The 15,000-nt window shown below is 35.3% G+C and overlaps 2 protein-coding genes across 7 annotated transcripts in view; one reads left to right on the top strand and one right to left on the bottom strand.

Moving 5' to 3' along the window:
- Positions 1 to 11,030, bottom strand: part of LOC137632694 (protein prune homolog 2-like) — a 91,936-nt gene extending 80,906 nt beyond the window's left edge. The window contains exons 1-3 of the mRNA XM_068364798.1: positions 10,853 to 11,030; positions 6,566 to 6,764; positions 1,327 to 1,509 (exon numbers count right to left, since the gene is read on the bottom strand). Of these exons, the coding sequence (XP_068220899.1) occupies positions 1,327 to 1,509; positions 6,566 to 6,764; positions 10,853 to 10,987 (517 nt within the window). The 5' untranslated portion in view covers positions 10,988 to 11,030. The remainder of the gene's footprint in view (positions 1 to 1,326; positions 1,510 to 6,565; positions 6,765 to 10,852) is intronic.
- The window catches only part of LOC137632573 (protein prune homolog 2-like), a 507,662-nt gene that overhangs the window by 305,041 nt on the left and 187,621 nt on the right, over positions 1 to 15,000 (top strand). The window lies entirely within an intron of this gene.

The raw sequence follows: 15,000 nt of genomic DNA, 5'->3' as shown, positions 1-15,000 counted from the left end.
TCTATTTTCTTTATGCCCTGGGGTGCTTTCCCTGTTGGAGTCAGTGGGCTTGTAACATTCTGTTTTTACAAATAAGATTTGTAGGTTGTCAATCAATAATATATATGTATATGTATATATATATATATATATATATATATATATATATATATATATTATATACATATATATACACATTACATACATATAAATATATATATATATATATATATATATATATATATATATATATATATATATATAAATACAAGAAATTAATGAGCTTCAGTAATCAAATATGTAATGAAATGTAAGAGGCATGCTGGATATTTTGCATGTGTGTGAACATTGCTAAGATTAATTTACTTTCTAAACGACGATATCAATTGAAAAACAATTTGTAAAAACAGGATATATATGTTTTAAACAACAATTATAATAATAATATTATCATTATTAACAGGTGATATTATTAAAATACTAACATGATAGTAATTCAGAACAAGACAAACACCAATTAGTGCATTGTGAACACTTATTAGCCAATCACGTAATCCTTCCACATCTCAGTTTGTCTAATCAAAACGCCTCTCTCTACCTTACAATTCCAGTCAGTCTCTCTCTCTCTCTCTCTCTCTCTCTCTCTCTCTCTCCTCTCTCTCTCTCTCTCTCTCTCTCTCTCTCTCTCTCTCTCTCTGTGCTGCTAAGAAAAAGTGTTCCACAAATCAAGAGTAGAAAGTAAAGACATCGTTCTTCAAGACAAGACACATGCTCAAACAATTAATTTGAAGCTGAGGAAATAGGGTGGAAAGTTGGGACCCTTGTTCTCTGTCGATTATTGAGAGAGAGAGAGAGAGAGAGAGAGAGAGAGAGAGAGAGAGAGAGAGAGAGAGAGAGAGAGAGAGAGAGAGAGAAACTGTTTAAATAGAAATGAGTTAAAAATTAAATGAAAGAAAAACTGCCATTAGGAGAGAGAGAGAGAGAGAGAGAGAGAGAGAGAGAGAGAGAGAGAGAGATTCTACCCCAACCAAAGAATGAAATACAAACGGAAGATTTAACAACTAATAAAATTCCAAATCTGATTTCATCAAACCGCTTATCGTATAACCAATTGTGATTCATAAAACGCCCATAATGGATGCAAACATGCATTTTGTGCGAAAGACAGAACATGCAAGCTAAAAGTGTGCAATAAATATAGCAGTTGGTGGTTGCCAAAATCCTATACTATAAAAATACATCGTTAAAAAAACAGTAAAAAATGTTTGCATTGTGCACCAAAACGAAGCTTTAAATCTAGCCATGCCAAACATTACCGTCATGCTGAGCGCCGTAGTCGGAACTTACCTTTCCTGAGAGTTACTTGCCCCGTGGGCGGTGATACCACGGCCGTGTACATAGACTTGTCATCCTCAGTGGGTGTGGCGGGTGGCTGGGTATCTTCCCTTTCGGCTAAACGGACCACGCCGGGGAATTCGTCGTCCGGGTGCACCATCGACCGAAGGGCAGTTGGGGAGCTTGGGAAGTCCACTACCAATGCCAGGGAGAACAAAAGGATGCATAGATAATGGAAGGGAGGGCTAGCCTACTCACTTAACACTCTCTTTCTCTCTCTCATATATACGCTACGAGATATTCCACCCCCCAAAAACTGATATACCTACGACCAAAGTTACTGCCTTAAAGGACTTTAGGAATCAATGTAACTAGCAATACGCAAGGTGTGTAATTCAGTGAAAGCCTTAACTAATTTTGGGTAGGGAAATAACAGCAAGCTTTCACAAACTTTTCTACAAGAAATATTAGGCCAAACCCAACAACGCATGGGACAAATCATAGAAATTCACACAATATTTAATGAGTATAATGAAATAACGGTCTGATGTACATGCACACATTATACATATACATAAAAAAACTACTGTATATATCTTAAATATACATAGGTCCATCATTTGCGACTAATGCTTTCGAGCCCTTTACGTGGATAACGGTTTCCACGGACAATAGAAGATATGGACACTACAGATCCGGTTCTATATTTTGCTTATAATACTTGTAAATATACAATGAACTATTAACCCCTTGCAACCATTCTTCAGATTGGATTGTAATTAGGAATTTGAGGCAGTATAGCATAGCCCAGAGAGAACTACGGAGGCCATTCAGAGCCATGGTGTAACATGGGGGGGGGGGGAATAAAATAGCTGCACCAAAGTTCACACGACAGCAAGATGGAAGAAGGGGACGGCTATTTTTTGACCACTTAATTGACCTCTTGTTATCTCAATAGTGGAATTTCTTAAAACTTGCTCAAATACTTTCCACTCTCGTATCATTTAACTCCACTTCTCTCCTATCCTCCAAATGGGAATAAAATATTCGAAGTACCAACTCTATTGACCTAGGCTCCATTTACATCTGACGGCACCTCCCCATTTAACTCTTATTTTAAGAACCTTATGTCACGAGCTTGCCCCTGGCATTTGCTTTCCTGTATGGCAACTCATTCTCTCTACAGTTCAAGCTGTTATCCATCCCTCTATTTCATTTACTTAGCTTTTTTTTCTCTACCTGACTTTATCCTCTTGCAGAGGCAAAGGCTATCATCTATTCTCTCATACAACTGCAGCTTCATCTCATTCCTCTTTTATTCACCAATAAACATCACATTTCTGCATCCTTACAGTTTTTATTCATTCCTTGAGATCTAATTCATCTCCCTCCTGATTTATGACCTTATCTTCACGTCCTCAGGTACTACATACACAGCTTGTATTCTTTCCACATCTTCTTAGTCAATAAAACAAACATACAGTATATATCCTTTTTCACTTCTATTGGTCTCTCCGTCGACGTTCTCAAAATAAACATTACATTTCTTGTCCCTTTATCCCTCATAAAATTGCAGTGTTCATCTTATTTCTTATTTTATTCAAGACTGTTCTTAATATCATTTCGTGATCTGACTCATGATACTGATCGTCCGGGGTTTCTTGCACTCAAATGTTCCTGGTATGTTTTGGTATTATGATAAATGTGGATTTATACGTCTGTGTTGCAGGCTCTCCGTCTTCATATATTCCCTCCACTATGTCCATTAACACATCAATGGTGTACTCGCCTAGAACTACCAACAACTCTGCTGCTACCTGTATTTCATCATCAACTGTTGCTTTACCGCATTTCATTTGTTTTAAAGTTGCCTCTATCTCCGATCTCATTATACTTGATCCCTCTCCGTTGTCATTCAAATCTAGTAGTTATACTATCATAAAACAATTCTCCAATATATTCCGTCCTTTTATCCAATATACTTTGGATGCCACTAATATGATTCTATTCCTTTCTTTTTATACCAGTGCTGAAGTTTCTTTTCTTTTAAACAGTAACTTCTTACACTTTGTCCTACTTTCTTTGTTAATCTCTCCACCTCCTCACAATTCCTTTCCACCAATCTCTCCTTTGCCTTTATGCGTTCCCTCGTAATAGTTCTGTACAAAGCTCTACATCTAACTTCATTTTTACCTTTTGTTCCCTTCTTTCATCTATCTTTAACCATTCTCTCTCTCCTAACTCTCCTTTCTGTTGCTGGTATTATTTCATTACCTTCTCTTATTACATTTTACATATTTTGCCACTTTAGCTGACGATGCTGGAGCACTGAGTCTTCCTCTTTAAGCTGGTCATATCTATTTCTTCCAATTATGCTGTATTGGCTCTTCATTTCTTCTGTTTTCAATATATATATATATATATATATATATATATATATATATATATATATATATATATATATATATACATATATATATATATATATATATATATATATATATATATATATATATATATATATATATATACACACATATATATGTGTATATATATATATATATATATATATATATATCTATATATATATATATATATATATATATATATATATATATATATATATATATATATATATATATATGCATATATTAATGGCCTGGTAATATTGGTGCCTTGCCAACATGGCTCATCTACGATATAATTCAAGATCGGGCCGTGTCTAACTCGGTTTGACCTTTCCGTATATCTTCCCTATTACAGTTTTTCTGATAATATTATTCAGTAAAATTGAATTCTTTTCGGTCGGTCCAGAGACTGAGGCAAATATTTATTCAATTTCTCAGAGAGAGAGAGAGAGAGAGAGAGAGAGAGAGAGAGAGAGAGAGAGAGAGAGAGAGAGAGAGAGAAATCGGTGCACTACAGCATATATTATCGAAAATGACTTCTGTACAAAAAAACTCCATTATGCATAAAAATTAGAAAGAGAGTTACAAGGATTTTGGATGTCTCAAAAGACTTCAGTTCACCCGCGGAGACTCCATTTGCTCTTGGGTAGAATGATTTAGTTGAAATTTTTCTATGCGGCATACATTTAGCCTTTTTTTCCTTCTCTGTATTTTCTACAAAAGAGTCCCATTGTGAGTCTATGTTTCCTGTTTCATCATATTCTAAGGTCTTGGTATATTCCTTTAGTTGTATCCAGTTATTTTGTCCATAGTTTAGTTTCTTTATAATTTTCTTCTGTTAAATGAGGAACATTTACATGAAACCTAACTATTCTATGGTCACTTTTGTTAATATTTTCAACTACTGAGACACTGGATACTAAATTTTCTTCTGTTGTTAGCACAATATCTACTATGTTCTTTCCCCTAGTTGGTTTATCGATCAACTGATGAAGAAATTCATTGCTGACATATTCTAGTAGCTTGGGTCCCTCTGTGTAAGACGCAGAATTCATAGTGTTCAATTTTACTGATGCATTAAATTCTCCCATTAGGACAGCTACCTTATTGTTCATTTTTTGTCCCAATTGTCTTTATAGCTTTACGTCATCTTCTTGCAATTGTTGTGGTGGTCTCTATATTAATAGTATAGACATGTTTCTCCAATGGTGTTAATATTTGCACCTATCACTTTCAATTTCGTTTCTAATTTAATTTCTATGGGGTTTGGGAGATTTTCAACAAAGAGCATTAAATTTTTGGCAAGGCAATCCTTTTTGAAAAGCCTATTATAACTCGAGATTTTGTATTCTCTGATAAAATCCTTTGTTTTTTCTTGAATCCAGGTCCCGGTAATGCCTATGACATGTAGTTCCTCACTAGCTATCATCGGCTTGAAGTTCTCCATTTGACTGTAACTGACTGAGCATTGAATTGTGCCACTCCGAAGAAATTTTCCATATTTTTCTCTTCCTCTATGGCTTTGCTAGTTTCCTTGATTTATTATTGGTCTTGTTTCTAGCCGTTTCAATAGTATTTTGCTAGCTGTTCAACCAAAGGTTCTGTTTGGGCAGAGGAGTCTTTTCTAAGGAACAAATAGTTTCTGGTTGCCTGAAAAATTAGTGGTCTTGTTGTTCTTTTAGTTTTACTAATGACTACTATTATCTTCTGTGCGTTGGCACGTGGATAGGAACTAACTTTTTTTCTCTCTTTTTTTTCCCCTCCCCCTGGGGACGAAGTGCTCCCCTTGGTCCTTTACCATGGAGTCTCCGATTAGCACAGTCTTGTCTTCCTCTTCCTTTGCTAGGAGGGAGAAACTGTTACCTTTCCTCTAGTGGGTTTCATGGTTTTTATTTCCTCAATAAGTTCTTTCCTTGCTTTTACCTTATTTTCTATCTCTTAGATACTAATTCAATTTTATACTACTACATCATCTATGACTTCTGTTTCTTATGTCCAACTGTTGGAACTTGGATGTTATTTCTATCATTCCTCTTCTTAAATCTTGGTTTTCATTTTTCCATTTTTCTACTTCCTGTTCCTACTGGTAGGACAGGCATACATCATTACGGTGCAGGTTTGCAGCGCACCCTTCTTTGAAGTCGACGCACCTTTTTTTATCTGGCACTTTGCATATTTGTGCGTTAACTTCAGTTTCTCACTCATCTTTAATTGACTAAACCATTGTCTAATATATATTTATTTGGAGATCTTTGCTAATTACTTCTATACTTACTCAGCGACCCTGATATAAAAAGGGGATGGGTGGCCGAACACACAGAGAGAGAGAGAGAGAGAGAGAGAGAGAGAGAGAGAGAGAGAGAGAGAGAGAGAGAGAGAGAGAGAGAGAGAGAGAGTCTGTGCACTATTGCAAATATTTTTCGAAAATGAACACTAACAAAAACTTAATTTTGAGAAAAAAAAATAAATCTACAGTAATGTGTAGTGCAGCGTTATGGTATTCAATATGATCATTACAAGAACCATTTGTTTGAAATCTATACCAGGATATAAGATTACTAAATGGCTTTTAAACCCTATCTGAACGGTTTATTGGAATAGTCACTCTCATCTACAAGTATGAGATCCCTGAGAACTCTTTGGAAAATACCGGACGAAAATCTGACACACCAAATCGCGCAAGCTTAATTTTACCTATTAATTGTTGCTCTGAAAGGAATTCCAATGCTGACCTAAGGCAGATTAAACTAACATTAACAACAGTAACATTTTCACAAGTGGGCGTTTAACCTGAATATAATTCTATTGGTTTTCCTCCGCCAATCACTCTCAACTGATCTAACCTGTCTCGGGCTCGTAGATCTCAGTGTCTGGAAGGGTAAACTCTAGATGCGACATGTTGAAGGCTGACGGAGCTCCCGTCCTTTGTTGGCCTCCCGAAGTGCAGCCCCCCACTCCAGGCCCCCCTCCGGCGACTCCTGCAGCTGCAACTGACGGAGGGGGGGCCATTCCTTCCACTGCTGCTCCAACTAGCCCTCCGTTCTTAGTGGCATGCGAAAAAGGAGAAAATTAAATATCACATGACATCTCTATAAAAATATATTTGTCACCTTCTCCATAAATGCAAGGAGTTGTATATGAAAACCCTGAATAACTTCTAAGGGATTTTACAAGAAATAGAAAACAATATGGGGCCTCCTCCCGAAAATCACAATATGATACATTCATAGTAAAAACGAATTTCTATATGCCAGTTAAAATGTGTCTTCCCCATTTCAAAAATGGCATTATGTGACCTTTCCCATAGAAATGTATTCCTATAAGAGGACTCTAAATCAAATTTTAGGTGCAAAAATCTCTACATGAAAATTAGGACCCAGTTATATAAATGCGCTTAAAGTATAAAAATACCAATTGATCTTCCTAACAAAAGTAGCAAAAAACATATATGACATTTCAATAAAATGTGATATAAAAAGGTGGGGGGGGTTCATCTCCCGTTTGTAGGTAGTAGGTTGGCCAGGGCACCAGCCACCCGTTGAGATACTACCGCTAGAGAGTTATGGGGTCTTTTGACTGGCCAGACAGTACTACATTGGATCCTCCTCTCTGGTTACGGTTCATTTTCCCTTTGCCTACATACACACTGAATAGTCTGGCATATTCTTTACATATTCTCCTCTATCCTCATACACCTGACAACACAGATTACCAAACAATTCTTCATCACCCAAGGGGTTGTCGCACTGTAATTGTTCAGTGCCACTTTCCTCTTGGTAAGGGTAGAAGAGACTCTTTAGCTATGGTAAGCAGCTCTTCTAGGAGAAGGACACTCCAAAATCAAACCACTGTTCTCTAGTCTTGGGTAGTGCCATAGCCTCTGTACCATGGCCTTTCACTGTCTTGGGTTAGAGTTCTCTTGCTTGAGGGTACACTCGAGCACACTCTCCTATCTTATTTCTCTTCCTTTTGTTTTGTTAAAGTTTTTATAGTTTATATAGGAGATATTTATTGTTGTTACTCTTCTTAGAATATTTTATTTTCCTTTTTTCCTTTCCTCACTGAGCTATTTTCCCTGTTGGAGCCCCAGGGCTTATAGCATACTGCTTTTCCAACTAGGGTTGTAGCTTAGTAAGTAATAATAATAATAATAATAATAATAGCAAGTTATTGTGAGCTACTGCATAAAATACCGGAGAGAAAAAAAAAAAAAAAAGCAAGCAAGCAATTGCCTTTTATTTGGGTGTACCTATGTTATCATGACTTCATAACAATAGTTCAAGCTTCTTTATTTGTTCTCTGAGAAGGATAATGTGATATCTACTTGCACACTCATTTGACTCTGGTGTTTTTGATGACTGACCAACACCAGCCATATTACATCGACTATTTAGTACCTCTGACAGTGAGACATTTATTGACCAAATGGTCCACTCTTCGTACCTAAGAAATAGGTATTTGTTTGAGACTCGAGGTGGGGATGGGAGGTTCATCCTTACCAAGATGTCTTGCATGAAACTAGACATTTTTAGATTTCAGAAACAGGTCCTCTGAATACTATTTAACTTTTATACTAATCTGTTCGCTTTCACTGTTTTAAATTGAATTGACCTTTAGATTATTCATAACAGATGATATTGGCGTCAATGACCTTCAAATAATGATGCCAAAAAAAAACCCAAAATCATTCATCTTTTAACATCCCTGCTAAAGTACGAGCCTTATACGTTTGGGAAAAGAATTTTCTTCCTTTGAAAACATCAATGGCAGAGCATTATACTTATAAGACATGTGTTGAATTTATCTAACCTGTAAATGAGATTACTCCTGTCATAAGTGGCCAAATAAACGAAACTGAAGTGTTTCTGTTGTGTAGATTAAATTTATCAATACTGTGTGAGAAAAGTTCATCTTAAATAACAAATATTAAGGTTATATTTACATAATAGATATCAATGTTAAGATTAAAACAGTGTAAAAAAAAAAGTTCCCGATGGGTTCTAGCATACAACGACATCTTTGCGTTACAAATCATTGCAAATTTTAATCTTAACCTTAAAGTTAATCATGTAAAACTAAAACTGTTCAACAGGTTCTTTATCCCGATATTGATAAATTTGATCTACATTAACACTGACAATTTTCTTTGTAAATTGTAACCCGTATCCAAAAAAACTAACATTTACCAATCGGTATAGAAAGAGCTGATAATGATAAATCTTGTGTAAAATTGCTATTTTAAATTCTAGGAATCTCTAAATAGATTTTTCATATCTTTAGAGATCTGTCAATAATGCAGTCAGTACATCAACAAGTCAACACTAAATAATAGGCATTCCTTCGAAGAATAACTTCTGCTTTGTATACACCTTTTAAAAACTATACTTTAAATTCCTCTCGTAAAGCACAATTCTATTTTTAGTCATAAAATCTCTAAATTTATCTGACATTCAAAATGACAGACAACATATAAAATTACACGAATTTCAGTTCGTACCGCTATGAAATGTATACCAGAGAATAGTTTTTTCTAAACAAAAGTCTTACACCTGAAAAGATATTGGCAGCCACAACCCATTGTGAAAGAGAACTGATTATACACGGCCCTTTTCCATAATGAGTTTTAATTATAATTTGCAATTTGAAACGAAAAAAAAACAATGATGTAAAGTTGTGGTGAAACAAAATAGTTATATGTGGAATGAAAAGAAACAACTTGTCTGTTCTTGGAAGGTAAATGAACTTCATTCGTTAATAGTTTAAAAGTAGTCCATTAAGTTGATCTAAAATATGTTATTCTAATTGTTCATTACTTCTCTTATAGTTTATCTATATCCTTATTTCCTTTCCTCACTGGGCTATTTTTGGCTATTGGAGCCCTTGGCCTTACAACATCTTGCTTTTTTCAACTAGGGTTGTAGCTTCGCTAATAATAATAATAATAATAATAATAATAATAATAATAATAATAATAATAATAATAATAATAATAATCTCCTCCTACGTCTATTGACGCAAAGGGCCTAGGTTTTTCGCCAGTCGTCTCTATCTTGAGCTTTCAATTCAATACTTCTCCATTCATCATCGCCTAGTTTACGCTTGATAGTCCTCAGCCATGTAGGTCTGAATCTTCCAACTCTTCTAGTACCTTGTGGAACCGAGTTAAACGTTTAGTGAACTAATCTCTCTTGGGGAGCATGCCCAAACCATCTCCATCTATCCCTCAACATGATCTCATCCACATATGGAACTCGAGTAATCTCTCTTTTAGTTTCATTTCTAATCATTGTCCTGCCCTTTAACTCTCAATATTCTTCTCATGGCTTCGTTATCAAATCTTCTAAATCTATTGGAGATTGTTTCATTGTCATACCACGACTCATGTCCATACAGTAACACCGATCTCACTCAACTGATATATAACCAGATAATTATAATGTAATTTCAGGCGATTTGATTTAAAAAATTTACTGAACCTAACCATTGTCTGATTTGCTTTGTTCAATCTTCCAAAAACACTAATTCTCAAGACTGTATTAGAGATCATAGTTCTTAAATACTTAAATGATTTTACCTCATTAATCCTTTCTCCTCCAAATGATATTCCATCTTCCATTGCATATTCTGTTCTCGTCATCTCTGTCTTTCTTCTATTTATCTTGAGCCCAACCTTATGTAATATTTCATGCATTCTGGTAAGAAAGCATTGCAAATCCTGTGGTGTTCTGCTGATAAGAACAGCATCATCAGCATACTTTAAATCAGCTAACTTCCTATTACCATATCCAGTCCAATCCTTCTCCACCATCCCTAACTGCTTTATCCATTACAAAATCCATGAGGAAGATAAACATAGGTGACAACACATTCCCTTGGAGTATTCCACTGTTCACTCGATATTCATTTGATAGGACTCCAAACAAAATTAACTTTGCACTTGCTATGCTCATGAACAGACTTAATCAAATTTACATATTTAAGAGGAATTCAATAATAATAATAATAATAATAATAATAATAATAATAATAATAATAATAATAATAATAATAATAATAATAATAATAATAAGGCCTCACATTGTATGATGTATGTGTTAACATGGACACGTATTGTTTGTTACTCGACTCACCTGCATGGGGAATCTTAAAGGATCTCGCACGCTGGTGTTATGATAGGGAAGGAGATCCTGATCCGGGATGTGATCCGATAAGGGCGACTGGTTTGCCAGAGTGCCACTGCTATTGCTGGCCTCCGATAAGTCCATGCCCTCCTCGCTGGTCGGGTCACCACCGCCACCGCCCTCGCCCACCCAACTGCTCTCGGCGTTTCAAGAAGAAGAAGAAAAGAGAAGCACAAACTCGTCATCGATGTAAACAAAACAGTGGAGGAGGGAAGGTGGAACCGTTCTCATTGAAACTAAAAGGATAAACTGTCAGTCAAACGACACCTTAAGAGTGTGTCAACATTGGCAATGACTTCCTCCGTTTTGACATAAAAATAAAAAAAAGGGGTTTATGGTTTGAAGCGACAAAACTCGAAAGATTGGCAGAAGTTAAAGAAAGAATCAAGAATATATTAATCAGCCGTCACTCGTAAGAAAACACAAATTCTACAGTTTGCATAAAATGAATTAAATAAATTATTTCACTGCTATACATGGAAAAATTAGCCTAATCTCCTTTGACGTGGTGAAAAGACCTTGCCATAATATTTATTTACAAATTCAATAAAAAGTAATGAAGTTAGAAGGAGCAAGGCACAAATGCTACAAGAAATAATGGAAACCAATATATTTTAGTGTGAATTCATAGCAAATAATGGATCATCGAAACTCTTGATTACTTCAACTATTATCAAAAGGGTTATGGATTATTCTTATTCCCTCTGTACTGCTCTCAAACACTCCCGCCTTTTTCGAGAGGAGATTATTTGTTTTTCTTTTGGCAACATATAAAAAATGAAAGCTTGAAAGCGTCAGAATTTCCTCTGCTTTTGATTCGGGAAATGTGATTCTTAACTTCAGTAAACCTTTGAAGGAATGAGAAAAATGAAACATTTCAAAATTGAAGAGATAAAAACCTGACGTTACTTCATGAGAATCCTTGGAGATGAACCGGATGTTAGAGACCGATCTCAACTGGCTTTGGGAAAAATAATTATGAAAATCGAATATATAATTCAACTAGCATATTAATACAAATCTAAATACATGATTTTAACGACAAATATAATCATAAAGTTTATTTTGAATATCTATGATATATAATTTTATCATTATAAAACCAAATTTCATATGACCACAACACATGAGAAACCTCACAACTGAAACGCAAGATATTTTTGCGGGTTATAATAATCACCCCGAGATCTTTGATGAACATTACAAAACGACGAATTCCGACCCAAGTGGCAGAAATCCTACACATGCAAACAGCCCAGCATTTGAAGCTTGATATTCGACAACACAAAAGGGAAGCACATGAAAGCTAGGATCGATTTCGCAATAAAAAGCAAAAATAAAAATGAAAGCGTCAAATTGGAAGCAAAAAAGTGTAATTTCGCGAAATAAAAACCCAGTCAAAATATTGATCCTCGTCAAAACGGGAATTAAAGAGTTACTGGTAAGAAACCTAAAGTACTTTCTCTTTTCCACCATACTGTCTTCCTCTGCATTCATTATCTAAACTTTCTCGATATCTCGAACTACACAATTCAAGCTACAACAGGCAGTGCTTAGAGGCGATATTATTTACAGCATTTTGAAACATTACAGAGTGAAACCTTAGTCTTTGGAAGAGCTCTCTTCTCACTTAAGCTATTATACCCAGTTAACCTTATTATACACCTACCTATCACTATATACCAACAAGGAATTTCTGAGATACTTAATCACTATTATTCTTCGCACTATTGTACAGGAAGAATCAAACAACATATTCATTGATGGAACATTTTGGAGAACAAAAGAACGAGAAAATACGACTGCAAATACACACCAAACCTTTCTGTCCCCTTCCTCGTTAGTGTCTTGCAATAGCCTTTTGTATCAACCTTTGAAGACAGTTTTACTACAGAGACGTTAGTCGCTCTTAACTTCCTGAACTTTCCTTTGAATCGTATGTTTAGAAACCTAACAGTTTAAAATTTTGATTGAAAGAGAAAGACAATAACAAGAGCATCTATCAGCAATACGATCGTAACTATTTATTAGAAAAACATAATAATAGTAAATAAATATGAATCTATATTCAGGAATAACAATAATGTGTCACTGGTGTATGAAATGATTAACAAGTTAACACAGTACAGGGTTAGATTTTACCATATTAAGAGCCACAATGGTATTCAGTCCCATTCCAAGACTTCAAATACCAAAATTAGGACTCGCAAAAATAAGTGTAAAAAAAGGAACGAGGAGAAGGTAGCAGTATTGCAAAAGATACATTATTGTAAGGGAACAGAAAATACAGTTTTTAAAATCATTCAGCAGACATATTAATATAAGTCAAATGACATACAATATTAAACAAACGATTAAGTTCATTTCCTTAGTTTACCCATTAAAAAGACCCCGATTTGAAATTCTAGCTTTTGTATTTGCAGATGATTAGAATTAGTACAGTAATTGCCAATGGGTCTAAAAATCAACTAAATTTTACCTATATATATATATATATATATATATATATATATATATAATATATATATATATATATATATATATATATATATATACACATGTACTTATTTGTATATGTATACTGTACATATATACATACATATATTTATTCATATATACATACATACATACATACTGTACTATACTGTACTGGTTGCAGACACAGAAGAGAAGCTTGACCGACTAGTGACAGAATTTGGAAGGGTGTGTGAGAGGAGGAAGTTGAGAGTTAATGTGGGTAAGAGTAAGGTTATGAGATGTACGAGAAGGGAAGGTGGTGCAAGGTTGAATGTCATGTTGAATGGAGAGTTACTTGAGGAGGTGGATCAGTTTAAGTACTTAGGGTCTGTTGTTGCAGCAAATGGTGGAGTAGAAGCAGATGTAAGTCATAGAGTGAATGAAGGTTGCAAAGTGTTGGGGGTAGTTAAGGGAGTAGTAAAAAATAGAGGGTTGGGCATGAATGTAAAGAGAGTTCTATATGAGAAAGTGATTGTACCAACTGTGATGTATGGATCGGAGTTGTGGTGAATGAAAGTGACGGAGAGACAGAAATTGAATGTGTTTGAGATGGAGTGTCTAAGGAGTATGGCTGGTGTATCTCGAGTAGATAGGGTTAGGAACGAAGTGGTGAGGGTGAGAACGGGTGTAAGAAATGAGTTAGCAGCTAGAGTGGATATGAATGTGTTGAGGTGGTTTGGCCATGTGGAGAGAATGGAAAATGGCTGTCTGCTAAAGAAGGTGATGAATACAAGAGTTGATGGGAGAAGTACAAGAGGAAGGCAAAGGTTTGGGTGGATGGACGGAGTGAAGAAAGCTCTGGGTGATAGGAAGATAGATGTGAGAGGCAAGAGACCGTGCTAGAAATAGGAATGAAAGGCGAGCGATTGTGATGCAGTTCCGGTAGGCCCTGCTGCTTCCTCCGGTGCCTTAGATGACCGCAGAGGTAGCAGCAGTAGGGGATTCAGCATTATGAAGCTTCATCTGTGGTGGATAACGGGGGAGGGTGGGCTGTGGCACCCTAGCAGTACCAGCTGAACTCGGTTGAGTCCCTTGTCAGGCTGGGAGGAACGTTGAGAGTAGAGGTCCCCTTTTTGTTATGTTTCATTTGTTGATGTCCGCTACCCCTCACAATTGGGGGAAGTTCCTTGGTATATGTATGTACATACATACATGTATATATATATATATATATATACACATTATTATTATCATTATTATATATATATACTATATTTATATACATATATATATAATATATACATGTACACACATATATACATACATACACACATATATACATATATACATACATATATATATATATATATATATATATACATATACATACATATATACATGCACACACACACACACACACACACACATATATATATATATATATATATATATATATATATATATATATATATATATATATATATATATAATATCTCCTCCTACGCCTATTGACGCAAGTGTATCAGTTGGATTTCGCCAGTCGTCTCTATCTTGAGCTTTTAAATCAATACTTCTCCATTCGTAATCTCTTACTTCATGCTTCATAGTCCTCAGTTATGTAGGTCTTGGTTTTCCAACCT

The sequence above is a fragment of the Palaemon carinicauda genome, chromosome 41 (assembly GCF_036898095.1).
Source record: "Palaemon carinicauda isolate YSFRI2023 chromosome 41, ASM3689809v2, whole genome shotgun sequence".
Lineage (NCBI taxonomy): Eukaryota > Metazoa > Arthropoda > Malacostraca > Decapoda > Palaemonidae > Palaemon > Palaemon carinicauda.
This window is presented reverse-complemented; position numbering and strand designations above follow the sequence as displayed.